The sequence below is a fragment of the Nymphaea colorata genome, chromosome 1, assembly GCF_008831285.2.
Source record: "Nymphaea colorata isolate Beijing-Zhang1983 chromosome 1, ASM883128v2, whole genome shotgun sequence".
NCBI lineage: Eukaryota > Viridiplantae > Streptophyta > Magnoliopsida > Nymphaeales > Nymphaeaceae > Nymphaea > Nymphaea colorata.
The window spans coordinates 35,173,086-35,189,101 of record NC_045138.2 but is presented as its reverse complement, the minus strand read 5'-3'; the positions used below and the strand labels follow the sequence as shown (position 1 = coordinate 35,189,101).

The following is a 16,016-nucleotide window of genomic DNA, read 5'->3' as shown; positions in this document are numbered from 1 at the left end:
ACCAACTTGACCATTACATTGGTATTAAAGCTGGTTCAGGACAAGCGTGGACATGTATGCCTTAAGGATTGTAACGCCCTACTTTAAAAAGTTTAGTCTCATATCTTACATTGTGAATAATCTTAAAAGATTTATAAAGAAGGTTGTCAAGTGATTGATTGTTTTGATTTTTAATCTTTTTTTATTGTGACTGAAACTGCTAAGGTACGTGGACCTAAGGTCCTATATGGTATATGCCGGATGCATGTGCTTTAAGGTAGTGGCTTGTAACGCTCTCAAAGTTTAGTCTTGTACATAAGATTGTAAAAAAATCTTAAAAGGCTTGTAAAGAGGATTGTTAAGTGATTGGTTGTCTTAGTTCTTATTCTTTTTTAGGTTGGAATCAAAACTATTAGGGGATGGGTTGTATCTATCAAACCCTGAGCCCGAGCCCGAGCTTGATGTAAGAGTGGGCTGGGTCATGACAAGAGTTATGTCTCAAACGCAAGTGCATGCATGAGGCAGAGTCTACAACCCCGTAAAACCTCTAGGCCAGAAGGCATGAGAACTAGATGTTCAATTTCTAATGGAGAATGCAAAGGCAAAACAGGAGAGGATGGTCCTTTGTCGAATGCAAAAAGATCGGTCATGTGATGTGGAACCTTTAACAGGTAAGAACAAGAAAAAAAATTACAAGAAACCCTATCATACCTTTTGGTTTTGGGCTTGATACCTTTTGGTTTTGGGCTTGGAAGTTTGACTCCCGCCATCGAGGTTACACAATGCGTTACTGCTCTGCTATTTTTTAAGAAGATGCAAACGTCGCAAGCATGACATCTGAGTTAAATAATGTGACATAAGTTCACTTAGGCCCAAAACAAGTTAAAATGGAAGAGGCGGTTTCTCCCAAGTAAAATGACAAAAGAAGTTTGAAAGCAAGTTAGACACAGGCTCCCTAAGTTTAAGGCAACTAACGACATAGAACCAAAGCCGGCAGATCTGTTCTTTGTCAAGGAATTTAAGTGGTAAATTGGGCAAAGCCATGTTTTAGGTACTGTGAAGTATGACGCTTGTAGAAAAACAGGACGTAATGACGCCTTATCAAACAGGTACTATACACATCTTAAATGCCTGGCTTGTGTGGTCAATCAACATTTGCGTGTTTGAAAACAACTGGACAAAGCGTACTCACGCTTGTTACTTGTCGGCTAACGGTGGGTGGAACCAAAAATAGCTAATGCCATGGAATCGGATGAGAGAGAAATGAGGAGAGGGAGAGTGTCCGTCTGTTCTTGACAAGGAAAATGAGGTTCCGGGTTCCCACCCCTACGCATCTCTTGAACGAAAAGAACAAAACCAAGGGAAATGAAACATAAAAAGCACGACATAAGAAGGAAAAGAAAAGCGACGGCGACGCATCCCTTCTTCCCCTTGCCTGCAATCCCCTTTCGTCTCTTCCTCTCTCCTGCTCCCCTCCTTCGGATTCTGAAGCAATCACAGGGCCACATCAACAAAGGTTAAATCTCTTAACCCTCTTTTGCATGCATGTAGATTTGGCCAAGGACTTTTTCTTCTTCTTCCCCTGCCCTCTTTTCTCTTCAGAAATTTGGTTGGGAATCATATATGTCGTAGCTTATTGTAGTCACAAATTGGCATCGCACCCCAATTAACCTACTTCTCCGTGCTCTCAATTTATATTTCTGTCCTTTTATGCTACCGATTCGAAGAGCGGAAGGGAAAAAGATTTTTTTCTCTCTTTTTTTTAACGGTTCCTAAACGATCACCGGAAAGTTTGACTCTGGTTTCTTTGTTGATTTCTTGTCCTTGGAGTGCGACGAGGCTCTGATCCATTTTCCGTCGGTGGTTGTTTTGAGGTATTTGAGCCATCCTCTGGGGTTATTTTGTTGATAGCTGTTGGATCTGCAGGAATGGGTGATGCTGCGGCCGGAAGATACTGGTGTCATGTGTGCTCTCGTGTTGTGAATCCGGTTATGGAGGTGGAGATGAAGTGCCCCGTATGTGATAGCGGGTTTGTGGAGGAGATGGAGAGCTGGAGGGGAGATTCTCAGGACGCGGAATCGGAATCAGATTGGGCCCTCTCCCTGTGGGCTCCTATCCTGTTGGGCATGATGGGACCTTCTCGGAGGCGACGAAGGTTCAGAAGAAGAGTAGAGGAGGACGATCGCGAAGAGGAAGGGCAACTGCAGACAGAGGATGATGAGCAAACAGTGGGTGGAGATGGAGAACCAGAAGCCGGTCAGAGGAGGAGGAGGAGCGGGGGCGCTGCAATCCTTCAACTGCTTAGAAGCCTAAGAGAAGGAATGGCGACAGAGCCCGACGACCCGGAAGCCAGCGATCTGAATCGCTTGGTATTGATAAATCCCTTCCATCACGCGATAGTCCTTCAAAGAGCGCTGGATTCGACTCAGGCGCAAGGCCAGAGTCGCGACTCAGGTTCCAACAACAGGGTTGGCGCCTCCCTGGGAGATTATTTCATTGGGCCTGGCTTAGATCTGCTCCTGCAGCATCTTGCAGAAAATGATCCCAGCAGGTACAGGACCCCGCCGGCTCAGAAGGAGGCAGTTGATGCGATGCCCACGGTGCAAGTTGGTGAGAACCTGCGATGTCCAATATGTATAGAAGATTTTGAGTTCGAGTCCAAGGCTAGGGAGATGCCCTGCAAGCATAAATTCCACTCTGAGTGTATTCTGCCATGGCTGGAGCTTCACAGCTCCTGCCCTGTTTGCCGGTATCAGATGCCAGTAGACGAGTCCAAAGAATCACACGGCTCCGGCAACGGTTCCGATGGGGGAAATGGGGTGATAGGTAACGATGAGGGAACTGCAGAAAGAGATGGGGAAGAAGGGGCAGACAGCGCTAGGAGGTTTTGGGTACCCATGCCGTGGCCTTTTAACGGGTTGTTCTCTCAGAGTGATAATACTTCTTTCCCTGGAAATGCTTCGAGAATAGATGAAAATTGATGTTCCATTTGAAATTGCCGAGTGGCGGTTTGATCTTCATTCTCTGTGTACATAAACCCTCTTTGTGAATCACGCAAAAGCAAAGTATGTTATATTCTGCCTCTGACCTGTTGTGGAGTTCCTCTCTACTGAGCGATAATGAAAGTGCTCTACTGCTATAATTAAGCTTTTGTATATCTGTATGCTTGTAGTAGCAATCAGCTTTTCTATAATGCTCGTAGCAGCAATCCTTGTAAGAAGTAATGGGAAACCATCCCGCCAACAATCTCTTTTTATTTTTCGCAGTATCTCCAGAAAGAGGGTGATCGAAATCATGTATAATATGCTACTCAACATCTGTGATTTTATCTGTTGAAGAATTTATTATTGCTTGCATGTGTCGCTCTTCTCGAGCAATGGTCGATTTGTGCATTGCTCAGTTATGAATAATGTACTGATGAATAAGTTGATGACAAGCAACGCAAGGAACCAATTGTCCGGATCAACATCACTGGGAAATGAATAGAGCGTCAAACCAGCAGCTAATGTTCCAGCAAAGCACAATGTGATCTGTGATTATTCAACTTGTTCCTTTCACATTCTCAACTATTACATTAATAAAAAAACGAATCTGCATTTTCTGTCGGGAATCTCAGGAACTACCAGAAACAACAAAAACTGCTAGAGGACTAGCAAAACGTACAAAAATGCAGCGCCTGAGGTAGACAAGAGCTGACCCTAGGACCACAGGACAAGACACACACACGAACGAAGAAAAACATGGAAAAAGAAAATCCTGTTATTCCTGCCAGTTTGCGAGAACTTCAATTGACGGTCATTAGTTTGATCATCGAAGCAGTTCCTACACGGTGCAATGCAACAATAGAATCGCCAGGACTGCAGAGACCTTTATCTTTGGCATACTGAATGGAAAATTCAAGCGCGTGCTCCGTTGATTCAGAATCAGAAGCCTTAGCTGATCCCGCGCTCAACAGCGGGATCAGCCCTCTTACAATGAGACTGTGCCTAGCTGGTGATTCGTCGCTGCAATACCAGTTGAAAGAGTCGGTGGTTATCTCAGGTACCACCACAGAGAGAACTGGCATCGCCGGCCTATACTTCGCCACCAACCTTGCGGTGGTTCCTCCCCTTGTTAAAACCAAGATCAATGCTGCTTTTGCTGAATTGGCAGTTTTAACGGCTGAAGAAGCCAAACTTTCTAACGGGCTCATCGGCATGGGTGCTGAGAGCATGAGGGTTTTGAAGACGGACCCATAATCTAGTGATGATTCTGCTTCTATGCAAATCTTGGCCATGGTCCGCACGGCCAGCTCGGGATATGCTCCAGCCGCAGTCTCACCGCTGAGCATTACGCAATCGGTCCCATCAAGTACTGCATTTGCTACATCTGTAGCTTCTGCACGCGTGGGGCGAGGTGACTTAATCATCGACTCCAACATCTGAGTTGCAGTAACAACAGGCTTCCCCTGGACATTGCATTTGTATATCATGACCTTCTGAGCCAAGAAAATTTTCTCAATGGGGATTTCCATGCCCAAGTCTCCTCGGGCCACCATGAACGCATCCGTGTTAGCAAGGATGTCATCAAAATTGGTGACTCCTTCCTGATTTTCGACCTGTACAGAGCAACCGTTTAAAGACAAGGAACCTCACGAGTGGAAGAGTGGAAAGGATTTCAATAGATGAGGCAAGTGAAGATGGGGGCGGCGTACCTTAGACATGAGAAGGATCTTCTTGGCATGCTCTCCCAGCAGCTTCCGGACCTCGATAAGGTCAGAACCCTTCCGAACAAAGGAAAGAGCAATCATGTCAATCTTGTTGGGGACACCCCAATTTAAGATATCATCTTTATCTTTCTCAGTCAAAGTTGGGAGGTCAACAATCACGCCTGGTAGGTTAACATTCTTCCTCTCCCCGAGAGTCGCAGAGTTCTCACAACGGCAACACACAAGGCCGCGTTCCTTGTCGCATGACAGGACAGAAAGCGTGATAGTACCATCCGAGCAGAGGATGACACTTCCGGGCTTGAGATCCTCTGCTAATTTGCGGTAACTCATCGAGATAATATTTGTGTCTCCCTTGATGCTGTAGTCTGTGGTAATTGTGATCTCCTGCCCCTTCGTAAGATTTATTGGCTTTCCATCTTTAAGAAAACCAGTTCGAATTTCTGGTCCCTGCATTAAGAAAAGTCCCTACCCATTACTAATGTATATAATGGACTTCATATACCACCAAGCTCCTTGCGATGTGCTATTTTTACGTTAGTGACATAGTGTAGTTGCAGGCTAAAAAAGGGTGGAAGAACATGAAAAAGGAACCTTATTAATATAAGGAAACCAACCTAGCCGCCAAAAATGTTGAGCGATTACGAAAATGCTATCTAAACTTGAAAAGGAAAAAGGAGTGACGAAACGGATAAAAATAACGTCAAAACGAATAAAAATAACGTCAAAACGAATAAGCAAGAAGATTAATCTGGTTCTCTTCCCACTGTTGAAAGATGTTATCTCTTGTGTGTTGCATTCCAGAAGAGGAGAAGAATGCATTCATGGTTCTTGTTGCCTATATCACTCCCTGTCCTGTCCTATATCCCCTTGTATTTTGTACACCGATAGTATATCGAGTTCATACATAAGAAGTGCCTCACATGTTTGATTTTCTTTGCGACAGATAGAAAGTGCGCGCTGATAGTTGGGTAGCTTCTGTTGTCTGTGAGATGCAACTGCACAAGCAGTTGGTTTGCAGATTGTAAGCCTAACTTTGAGAAGGGCGGAACAGTTAGTCCAATTTGAGTTACAAACGAATGATCTAAGGACGTCTGAATGTACTAGAGCATAGGCAAGATCAGCTTTTCTGCGGGAGAAGCATACAAAGTAACTCTTGAAGAAATGTTGGCATGCTTTGGAAGCCAAAAGCCGCAAAACAAGTGCCCTAAGATACAACCCTTTTCTTTCATCACAAAGCATAGACAGAGGACTGAGAAGTGGGAGACGTGAACTAGTGAACCAGGCCGTTGGCCGTTGGCTGTTGGTTGATGGTTCGAAGCAGGGGATGGCTCTATTTACTCCTGTGGTGAATGAAAAAGGGCTTTGCAGAACTTCGCTGGATGATCTGCACTGCAATATGTGCTTAAACATTGATATCATAACGTGGAGTTCTTTCTTGGAAGAGCGTAGATGTATGGGGCCCATTAGACAGGTCGATGAGAAATGAAAAGAAAACAAAATAAGCAACCAGAAAAATTTGAAAAGAAAAAAGGACGAGACTTTGGCATTTTCGACGATGGGATTGAGAGGCCGACGAAGAGCAGGCAAAGAAGAACCGATGAAAGTAGGGAAAAAAACTGTGTCCTCGTTCGATTCCTTGCTAAATCTTGAGAAATGCAAAGAGGTCAATGAGTCATTTCGTGAACTTGTCATATTGCTGGCAATGTTAGACATACTTGCATACAAAATGAACGAAGGGAAAAAGGAGACGACATTCATCGTCCATTCTAGTTTCTACATTATGTGGTAGGATGCATGCCAAATAACTAAGCCGCTGTCGTTCAAAGGAGTCCGAGGGGGAATACACAGTACACGCACGCGGCCCCTCCCTCACGCATCTCACAAGAAGGCGGAAAAGAAGGAGAGGGAGAGGAAGCAAAAGAGGAGCCATGGTAATTACCTTGGTATCAAGCATGACCGCACAGAGTAAACCAGTATTGGTCATGGCATCGTGCAGGTTGTCCAGCACCTGTTGATGGTAAGCATGGGTACCGTGAGAGAAGTTGAACCTAGCGACGTTCATGCCCGCCTTGAGCAGCTTCTCGAGCATCTCCACGGACATGGATGCTGGACCTAAGGTGCAAACTATCTTTGTTTTGGGCCTGCTCCCCATCTCCATAAGGAGCTCCCGCGTGGTGGAGAAGAGGATGGTGTCAAAAAAGGAGGAGAAAGAGGAAGAGCACTAGAGCAGGGGTATGGGAAAGGAAGGGAGATTTTGAACAGGGAAGGAGAGAGGAGGGTGGGGGCGATGGTGAAAGCCGAGGGCCACCACCTTTTCACAACAAGGAAAGGAAGGGTGGTGGGAGAGGAGGAGGGGTTTATAAAGCAAAATTATTTGACAGCGGATTGGTACAGACGGTGGGCAGAAGGCTAGAAAGACGTGCTGACGACTTCCTTTTTCCAGGTTTAGGAAACAGCAGACGCGGCGGGGTGGTATGACTTGCCCACGTCAACAACTTGTTGAGCACACATAACAAGTGCGTTGTCAAGGAGGAAGGGGCAAGGGAAGGTCCTTTCGTATCCAAATAATCAATCTATTGCATGGTCTCTCCACTTCTCTCAGGTAGCTGGCTGCTCTGCTGTAACTATTGTTTAGGAGTTGGCGTAAGAAGAGGTGAAAGGGCCTTGAAAGGAAGTGTTAGTAGACAGAGCACACGCTAAGGACGTTTTCTGACGCTCTTTAACTTGGTGTGCTGGGATGAAACCTAGTAGCAAAACGAGGGGATAGATTTTCTTCCTTGCGCACATAGTTTGGGGTTGTCCTTTGCTTCAACTTAATTTCTGTGGATCAAGCCCGAGTAGAATATTTATTAATAAATGGACGTTTGATCGTTTCTGAAACGATGCCCTCGCACACTAAGAATTAAAGAAGAAAACAAAATTAAGGCATCAAAATGCATGGACTGAACTAATTCCTAAGGCGTTTTGGATGAGACCCACCAAAAAAGTTGTTTCCCCTAATTCATATCCAGGGATCTGGACATTCTAGATTGGTGTGCCAACTTGGACAAGAAAAGAAAAGTAAAGTAATGCTGTGTCATGTTCCAAAAGCATTATATGTGTATTTTGGCAAGTGTGTTGCGAATGTAGTGTTCCTCTTAAATTCAACAATCAAACACCGAAGAGAATTATACATACATGTTCTTTGGAACAAAAGCATGCCAATTTTGGTATAAAAAACACAACGAAACTAGTTTTGAGAAACAAATAGTTATGGCTGACACTGACAGGGCTGGTGTGGAACCGAGGGTTACGTGATTGGAGGAAGGAAGTGTCCCTTTCTCACTTCTTGCTTGGAAATCAAAAGCTTTGACATTACAGCAGAGGGAGGGGCCGGCCGAACAGCATCTCCACTAGGAGGGTCGCGTGCCGGCTGTTTCCTCAGCCCCTGCCCGCCGTGCCCGTAATCTTCCACCCAAAATGGAAAGGGAAAAGGCAAAAACACATCGCGTGGTTTTTTAGTTTTACGACTTGTGTGTTCCGCTCCGCCCATCCCTATCTTTTGATATGAGGCCTGGACTTTCACGCACGAACCTTCTTCGCCCTACCTCTTCCCTCCAAGAGGATTCCAGCAACACTGTAAATTTAATTTTCAACAAAGGATCCTCTATTCCATTTTCTACTTCGTAAGAAGAAGCTTGCCTGTTTGTGATTGTACAAACTACAAATCAATGATACATTCACTTTTTCCTTATGAATATTGACAATTTCCTCCCTACTCTTGTTTCTTGAGCTCGGCATTTGAAGTCTATTTGCTGCCGTTTCTGTGAGTATTTCAAATCATTTTGAGGTTAACATGTAATGGTGAGTGGAAAGTATCTTTCCTACCGAGAATAATATCAAGACTTTCGAACAAGAAAAGTGAATGGCGTACAAGTTTTTGTGAAATAATATAAATCTATATTGGGCATTATGTAACATGGTGAGCTTCACAATAAAATAACGAAACGACGAATTTTAAACAAAACCGCAAGATGTCAGTGATGACGAATATGTGCAGCATCATATAGACTTCATAACTCCCATTAAATAATCACTCAGCATTAAATTTCCTAAAAAGAAAAGCTTCTATTACCTAAGGACCGCTTGCGTGGGCAGCACGGGACATCCAGCTTGCCCGAATAACATTCTTTCCCTTCTTCTAATCTCAAATAGATGCCAATTTCAGGCATCAAATCTGATTCGACGTTGTAAGCCATTGCCTACCGCAATAGCTAGGTGCTTTCACCTGAACGTCACGGCTGAGTTGGTAAAGCATGCGTCCTCCTGCTCTTTGTCAACCACGCCGAGCACGCCCACCACACCAGAGAAGCGCCCGAATATTTAGGTCATTTACTCTTCCATCTCCCCGCCGTTGCGTTGACTAATTAAATTAAGCTTCTGGAATTTGCATCTCTTTTAAGTACACAAATTTTACGGTTGCCGGCAAGTGCCACCTCCTCGCAATTGCAGATCTGTTTGCAATTTGTTTGATAGTTTGTCCCACATCATACTCGAACGAGTTTCATTCCAACTCTAGTTTGCTTACGTGCCTTTCATAACTAGAAATTTAGATTCCAGAATTAATAATGTCTTGTTTAATGAAGGGAGAATTAAAAAGATGTTACCATTGGATTCTTTTTAAATCCATAATTGCAATCTTCTTACATAAACCCAAAACTCCAGCGAGCAATTAAAAATTTGGTACCCAGAATTAATAATTCCTTGTGTGTACCTTCTTCCTCGGCTTTAGTAGTAGGTAACAAGTGCAGCCGCCGGCACCCCTAATTCCTGAAATTAAACCAAACACACTTTTCTCAGTTGAAAAGGAGGGGTGGGGGGAGGAAGAAAGAGAGGGGAATCACTCACCAGGCCAGTGCCATTGACTAGGGTTTCCAATGGGTAGAACCCATAACAAGTAAATGTGCTTGATGTTGGGTCGGATTTGGATCATTTACGACCAAAAGATGTAAAGCGTTTTGCTAGACTCGGCCCCTTTGTAATCAGACCCATGAGTGCACAATTAAGTTGGCTTCATGACCACAGATGCAACCTAAAATTCCTACGCTTATTTTCCATTAATTACCAGACTATATTCTTGCTCATTGAAAAAAAAAATATATTTACATCGAGCTTCCAAACCAGACCTAGGTCTCCTTTCATATCATTACATGGGGTGATCACTTGAGAGAATGAAAAAGACATACATGATAGGATCAAAACTATAGAATACGACCCTAACCAAAATGCATAATTTGTCTCATACTCTACAATAGGGAAATGGTGGAGAGAGATACATTTCACTTCCAAGAGGGGCTATAATTGGAGAAACCTGTTTTTTGGTATAAAAGTTCCTATACTTCGGGAAGTGCCCTATCTTTCGGTGGGGTTTGAACTATTATTTAGTAATTGGAAGTGACTAACTTTTCATCTTACACGAACCAAAAATCTTACATGCGAGGGCTAAGTTGTTTTAGAAAAGAGAATATTTCAAGGATAATTCAACGAAAACTTGTGAGCTAGGATACTGAACTTTTTGAACTTGTAAATGAGGCTGTATGAATCAAGAAATGAAGGATCCTTCCCTGCATTGGATGCTTCGGATGTAAGGATCATTTGGTGGGTCGGCATATGTCAATGAGGAATTTCAGACATTATGACTATCTTAATGTACATATCCAATTAAGTGATTGCATTTTGGGATATCACGTCATTTAATATGGTATGAAGTATTTTTATAATGTATAGATACCTATATGCAATTACGGATTCTTTGATGGGTTGAATCCGAAATTGGTCATAATATAAAAGGTAGTGGTCCCTGGGGACGTGCAGAGAGAAGAAGAGAGTTGAAACATCGCTTTCTAAAGTTGTCTCTTCCCCATCTGAGAGAAACCGCACGTGCTCCGCACAGACCCTGAAAAATCCTACTGTAATCTCACCATCCGGTTGTTCAGATGGATTCAGGCACACTTCCGCTACAGTTAAACTTTTGATTCAGTGATTTAGCATGAACAAGATACTGCTTCAGGGCATATTTGTTTTTGTGTATGCATGAGGAAATCTCCACCAATTGGTATCAGAGCAAGGTTCATTGTTGAATCATTGAATATTTGGGTTAATTATTGTTGCATCCGCACAATTTTTGGATGAATTTGTGTGTTTACTCTCTCGTCGGGCCGCGCCCTTTCCCATTTTCTACTGCACGCCCTCTACCCCTCATGTTGTTTCTTGGGTTGCTGAGGAAACAGTGGAAGTCACCGTTGATAAGACCGTGAGGTAGGAAGGAAAGCCATGTGGGCGACTGCCGGCTTCCACCGTCCTGGCGGAGGACGACCGGCCGTTGTGAGATGACCCGCTGGCACCCACCATGAGGCGTGCAGAGGAAGGGGCGATGCAATGGAAGCCGTTGGGCTTCTGTTGCAACCCTAAAAGAAGAAGAGGAAGGAGGGGAGGCAGCCGATGGCTGGCCGTTCTTCCTCACCTTTGTTGCAGCCGCAGAAGGACCAAGAGGGAGGGGCGACGGCAGGCCGTTATGGCAGGAAGGGCGGGAGGCGACCGCAGATCCTGGTAGCCTTCGATTTTTGAAGGAGCAGGACAAAGGGCTTCGTCTCTCTCAAGTGCCCATTTTCGCATCTGCACATTCGGCGATTTCGATGTTGCCAGACGGTGCCGTGCGACCCCCCGGCACCCACCCACACAGTTGGGAGGCCTGCCGGAGGGTTTCCTTTTCGCCGCTCGATCTGCCATTTAGTGTTTGGCAGATCGAGCAGCGATTCCGCTGCCGAAAACAGCTCACGTGGTATCGATCGGACCCGGGTCTCGACCCGGATCCATATGAATCATAAATAAAAGCGATCGGTGAAACTGCTCGCGCGGTAGCGGTCGGACCCGGGTCGGGTCATGACAGACCCGACCCGACCCGGATCCATAAGTAAGCGGTCGGACTCGGGTCGGATCATATCACACCCGACCCGGATCCATACTAATTTTTTTTTAAAAAATTTACCCCTACCACTTGCGTTAAGAATTCCAGATCCGGGTCGGGTCATGTCGGGCCCGACCTGTATCCATACGGTTTAAATTTTGAAAAAATACTGTTTTTTTGTCAAACCGGTTCTGAAGAGAATCGAACCGGTTCATTCGGTTTAAGACCGATTCAATTCAATTCAGAACCGGTTCGTGCTTTTCTGAGCCTATTCAGTTCAATTTTAAAACGGTTCTTACCGATTCAGACCCTTTTCAGATCGGTTCAGTTGATTTTGAAACTGATTCAGAGCTTTTTCGGGCTGGTTCATTCAGTTTTGGTACCGATTTTAGCCATTTTTCAACTTGTTTAGTGGGTTTTGAAACCGATTTGGTCTATTTTTTAACTGGTTCATCCAATTTTTAAACCGGTTCAGCCCTATTTAGGGCCATGTGGGTGTTTTAGTTGCGGTTTAAGAACGATACAAGCGATTTTAAGGCCGATTCAGTGGTTCTTGACCCACTTAAGCACAATCATGGTATCAGTTTATGCAATCTTGAACTCTTTTGGACCTATTTCATTGAATCATTTACTTTTGGATTCAATATAATGCAATTTTATGTGTAAATTTTAATATATGTATCATGTTTTGTATGTTATTAAAATTGTGGGTGTATCTTAGATGAATATTTAGACTATGAATTTGATCTTTGGTCAGGTCTATTGTTCAAAATGAGTAGATTTATACTTTATGACGTCAAAGTGACCTCTGTTGTAGGAATTTGTCTGTTTCGAAGATTAGATGATAGTATACTTAATCCATGCGGGTGATGATCAACCCAAAGGAGGATTGTTGCTTAGTTAAGTTTAAGTATACATGGCAATGAATATGTGATAATTTTCAGGTTTCCATGTAAATAGCGAGTCAATCAAAAAATGGACTCGTTATTTGATAGGACTAATTATCTATATTCATTGTTGACCAAGAATACCACTTGCAGTTAATATTTCAATCCAAAGATTGGATATTAATGTTGCACTGGTACCTTGTGATGAGATTTAGACCATTGTATTTAAATTCATTTATATTTGTTATTTCATTCATGTACATGTATTGATTGTGAGCATATTTGCTATTTTTGTTCTTTGTACAGTGAGTTCTGCTTCCATGATATCTGTAAATTTGAATACTATTCCTGATTTAAATGGTTCGAATTTTAAGGATTGGAAAGAAACTGTTATTATTGTTATGGGTTGCATGGATTTAGACCTTGCATTTAGGGAGTCGTCCCCACCTGAGTTATCAGATGAAAGTTCCTATGAGGATAAGTGGAACTTTGGAAGGTGGGATCGTTCAAACCGCATGTGTCTAATGATCATGAAGAAATCAATCCCAGAAAACTTTAGGGGTTCAATTACTGAAATCCTCGAAGAAATTGAAAAGCATTTTGCTAAAAATGAAAAGGCTGAAACAAGTACTTTTTTTAGTAAACTTGTCACACTGAAATATAAAGGCAAGGGGAACATACAAAAGCACATTATGGAAATGTCTCATCTTTCTTGAAAACTACAGGCACTAGGTCTGAAATTACCTAAAGACTTTATAGTGCATATGGTTCTCCTTTCTCTTCCACCACAATATAGACAGTTTAAAATTAGTTACAATTGTCAGAAGGAGAAATAGATTGTTAATGAGCTCATTTCGCACTGTATATAAGAGAAGGAGAGATTGAAGCATGATAAGATAGAAAGTGCTCACTTGGTTACTACGCTTAAAAGTAAGAAAAGAAAGACTATTAAGAATGTTGCAGTTGACAATTCATCTATCAAGAAACAGAAAAAACATAAGAAAGGCAAATAAAGCTGCTTCTTTTGCAAGGGTGAAGGTCATATAAAAAAGGATTGTACCAAGTATTACGCATGACGTGAAAAGAAATAGCTGCCTAAATTGTCGAACACCAAATGATTCTGAAAGATTCATCTATGTGGGCGATGACAAAAAGGTGAAGGATGAAACCATAGCAGATTTTTGGTTATTGTTAAATACTGGTTGTTATTTAAATTTGACAGAAACTTATGTAGTACCGTCTTTTAGACATACTTTGATTTTTATTTCCTCACTAAACAACCAGTATTTAATTTGTCAGGTAGCGATAACTTCTATTTGCTTGATACAGTTGTTTCATATCATGAAACCTTATATGTTACGTCTGGTGGTACTAAAAGAAAATTAACAAATGAGAATTCTGCTATGTTGTGGCATAAACGCTTAGGACATATCTCTAAAAGGAGGATCAAAAGGCTTATGTTGAATGGAATTCTTGAATCCCTTGATTGTGTAGACTTTAATGCTTGCATTGATTGTATAAAGGGAAAACCAACAAACATTAAGGAGTTATAAGTTTTATAATGCAACCAGAAAGTCTTTTTTTGAAACGGGAAATACCCACTTATTTGAGAATATTTAGTTTATGAGAGGTGATGAGGTTAGACGCATTGCCTTTGAAGAAGGACCTGAGTCTACTCATACAGATGTTGTAAGCAATAGTCAGGTCTTCATTCCTGCCATTGTTCCATCAACATATTCAGAAGAAGGCAATGATGATGGTCTCCATATTCAAACCACTGAAAAACAAACTCAACAATCTTAAGAAAATCAAGTAGAGGTGCCAATGAGGAGATCCACTAGAGAGGGGAGAAACATAATTTCAAATGATTTTGTCTATCTATAATAATATTATGTTGATATAGGCTTCATGGAGGATGATCCTATTAACCTCCAGCAAACGAAAAAGAGTTTTAAATCTCATAAGTAGATAGATGCCATGAATGAGGAAATAAAGTCCATGATGGATAATGACGTATGAGACGTTGTTCCCTTGCCTGAAAATGTGAAACTCATTGGTTGTAAATATATATTTAAAACCAAAATGGATTCATTACGAAACATCGAAAAGTATAAGACACGTCTTGTCGCAAAGGGCTTTACTCAAAAGGAAGACATTGATTATACAGATACTTTCTCTTCAGTTTCGTCAAAAGATTCTTTCATGACCATTATGACACTTGTGGCTTATTTTGACTTAGAGCTGCATCAGATGGATGTAAAGACAACGTTTTTAAATGGACACAATGATGAAACGATATATATGGTGCAACCAGAAAACTTTGTTTTAGAAGATGCAAAGAAAATGGTCTGCAAACTCAAGAAATCCATTCATGGACTAAAGCAAGCTTTCCATCAGTGATATTACAAATTTCATCAAGTTATAGTTTCATTTGGTTTTGAAACTAATATGGTTGATGAATGTGTATATCAAAAGTTCAATGAAAGTAAATTTATTTTTCTGGTTTTATATGTCGATGATATACTACTGGCAAGTAATGATGTGGGTATATTGCATGAAACTAAGAAATTTTTGTCAACAAAGTTTGACATGAAGGATCTTGGTGATGATCTTTTGTATTAAAGATTCAGATATTTCAAGATTGTTCTCAGGATATTCTTGGATTATCACAAAAGACCTACAATGATAAGGTGCTCCAACGATATGACATGAAAGATTGCAAACCACGAAATACTCCAGTTGCTAAAGGAGACAAGTTTAGTATTAAACAGTACCCTAAAAGTGAACTCAAATATAAAGAAATGGAAAGGATTCCCTATTCATCTGTTGTGGGAAGCCTTATGTATACGTAGGTTTGCACTCGTCCGGATATTGAATTTATCGTTTGAATGTTAGGCAGATAGTTAAGTAATCATGGTATGGATTATTGAAAAGCAGCCAAAAGAGTATTGAGATACTTACAAAGAACAAAAGATTTTAAGCTCACATATAAGAAATCAGACTAGTTGGAAATCATTGGGTATTCAGATTCTAACTTTGCTGGGTGCCATGACAGTAGAAAGTCTACTTAATGCTATGTATTTCTATTGGTTAGAGGAGCTATCTAATGGAAAAGTGTCAAACAAACACTAGTAGCTACTTCAACCATGGCAGTAGTATTCATAGCATCTTACGAGGCATCTAATCATGCTTTGTGGTTGCGAAATTTTGTCATAGGGCTGCGTATTAAGAATGGTATAGAAAGACCACTATGGTTATTGTTTGATAATAATTCAACAGTCATGTACTCTAACAACAACAGCAGTTTGTCAAAGTCAAAGCACATCGACATTAAGTTCTTGGCTGTTAAAGAGAGGATACAGAATGGTCATGTGTCTTTCGAGCTTATTGGGATAAACTCTATGATTGTGGATCCACTTACTAAAGGTTTAACTCCTAAGGACTTTCACGAACATGTTGTTCATATGGGGGTTTTATCATTGGATGATGTGCTGGT

The 16,016-nt window shown here is 41.9% G+C and overlaps 2 protein-coding genes across 2 annotated transcripts; one reads left to right on the top strand and one right to left on the bottom strand.

Annotated features, from left to right (window-relative positions):
* The first annotated feature begins 1,251 nt into the window (after positions 1-1,251).
* LOC116260753 (E3 ubiquitin-protein ligase SIRP1-like) lies at positions 1,252-3,335 on the top strand. Its single transcript, XM_031639215.2, has 2 exons — positions 1,252-1,495; positions 1,906-3,335. Exons 1-2 carry the CDS (start codon positions 1,345-1,347, stop codon positions 2,958-2,960), a joined length of 1,206 nt encoding a protein of 401 aa, XP_031495075.1. The 5' UTR covers positions 1,252-1,344; the 3' UTR covers positions 2,961-3,335.
* Positions 3,336-3,505: 170 nt separating this feature from the next.
* LOC116260745 (pyruvate kinase, cytosolic isozyme-like) lies at positions 3,506-7,009 on the bottom strand. Its single transcript, XM_031639203.2, has 3 exons — positions 6,627-7,009; positions 4,673-5,134; positions 3,506-4,576 (listed from the first exon to the last, which is right to left on the bottom strand). Exons 1-3 carry the CDS (start codon positions 6,843-6,845, stop codon positions 3,764-3,766), a joined length of 1,494 nt encoding a protein of 497 aa, XP_031495063.1. The 5' UTR covers positions 6,846-7,009; the 3' UTR covers positions 3,506-3,763.
* Between the last annotated feature and the right edge of the window lie 9,007 nt (positions 7,010-16,016).

Excerpts from the sequence above, each read along its gene's own strand:
- LOC116260753 (XM_031639215.2), top strand. The coding sequence starts at position 1,345 with ATGAAACATAAAAAGCACGACATAAGAAGGAAAAGAAAAGCGACGGCG. Across the intron at positions 1,496-1,905 it reads ACAGGGCCACATCAACAAAG|GAATGGGTGATGCTGCGGCC; the intron begins GTTAAATCTCTT and ends TTGGATCTGCAG.
- LOC116260745 (XM_031639203.2), bottom strand. The coding sequence starts at position 6,845 with ATGGAGATGGGGAGCAGGCCCAAAACAAAGATAGTTTGCACCTTAGGT. Across the intron at positions 5,135-6,626 it reads CGGTCATGCTTGATACCAAG|GGACCAGAAATTCGAACTGG; the intron begins GTAATTACCATG and ends TTCTTAATGCAG. Across the intron at positions 4,577-4,672 it reads AGATCCTTCTCATGTCTAAG|GTCGAAAATCAGGAAGGAGT; the intron begins GTACGCCGCCCC and ends TGCTCTGTACAG.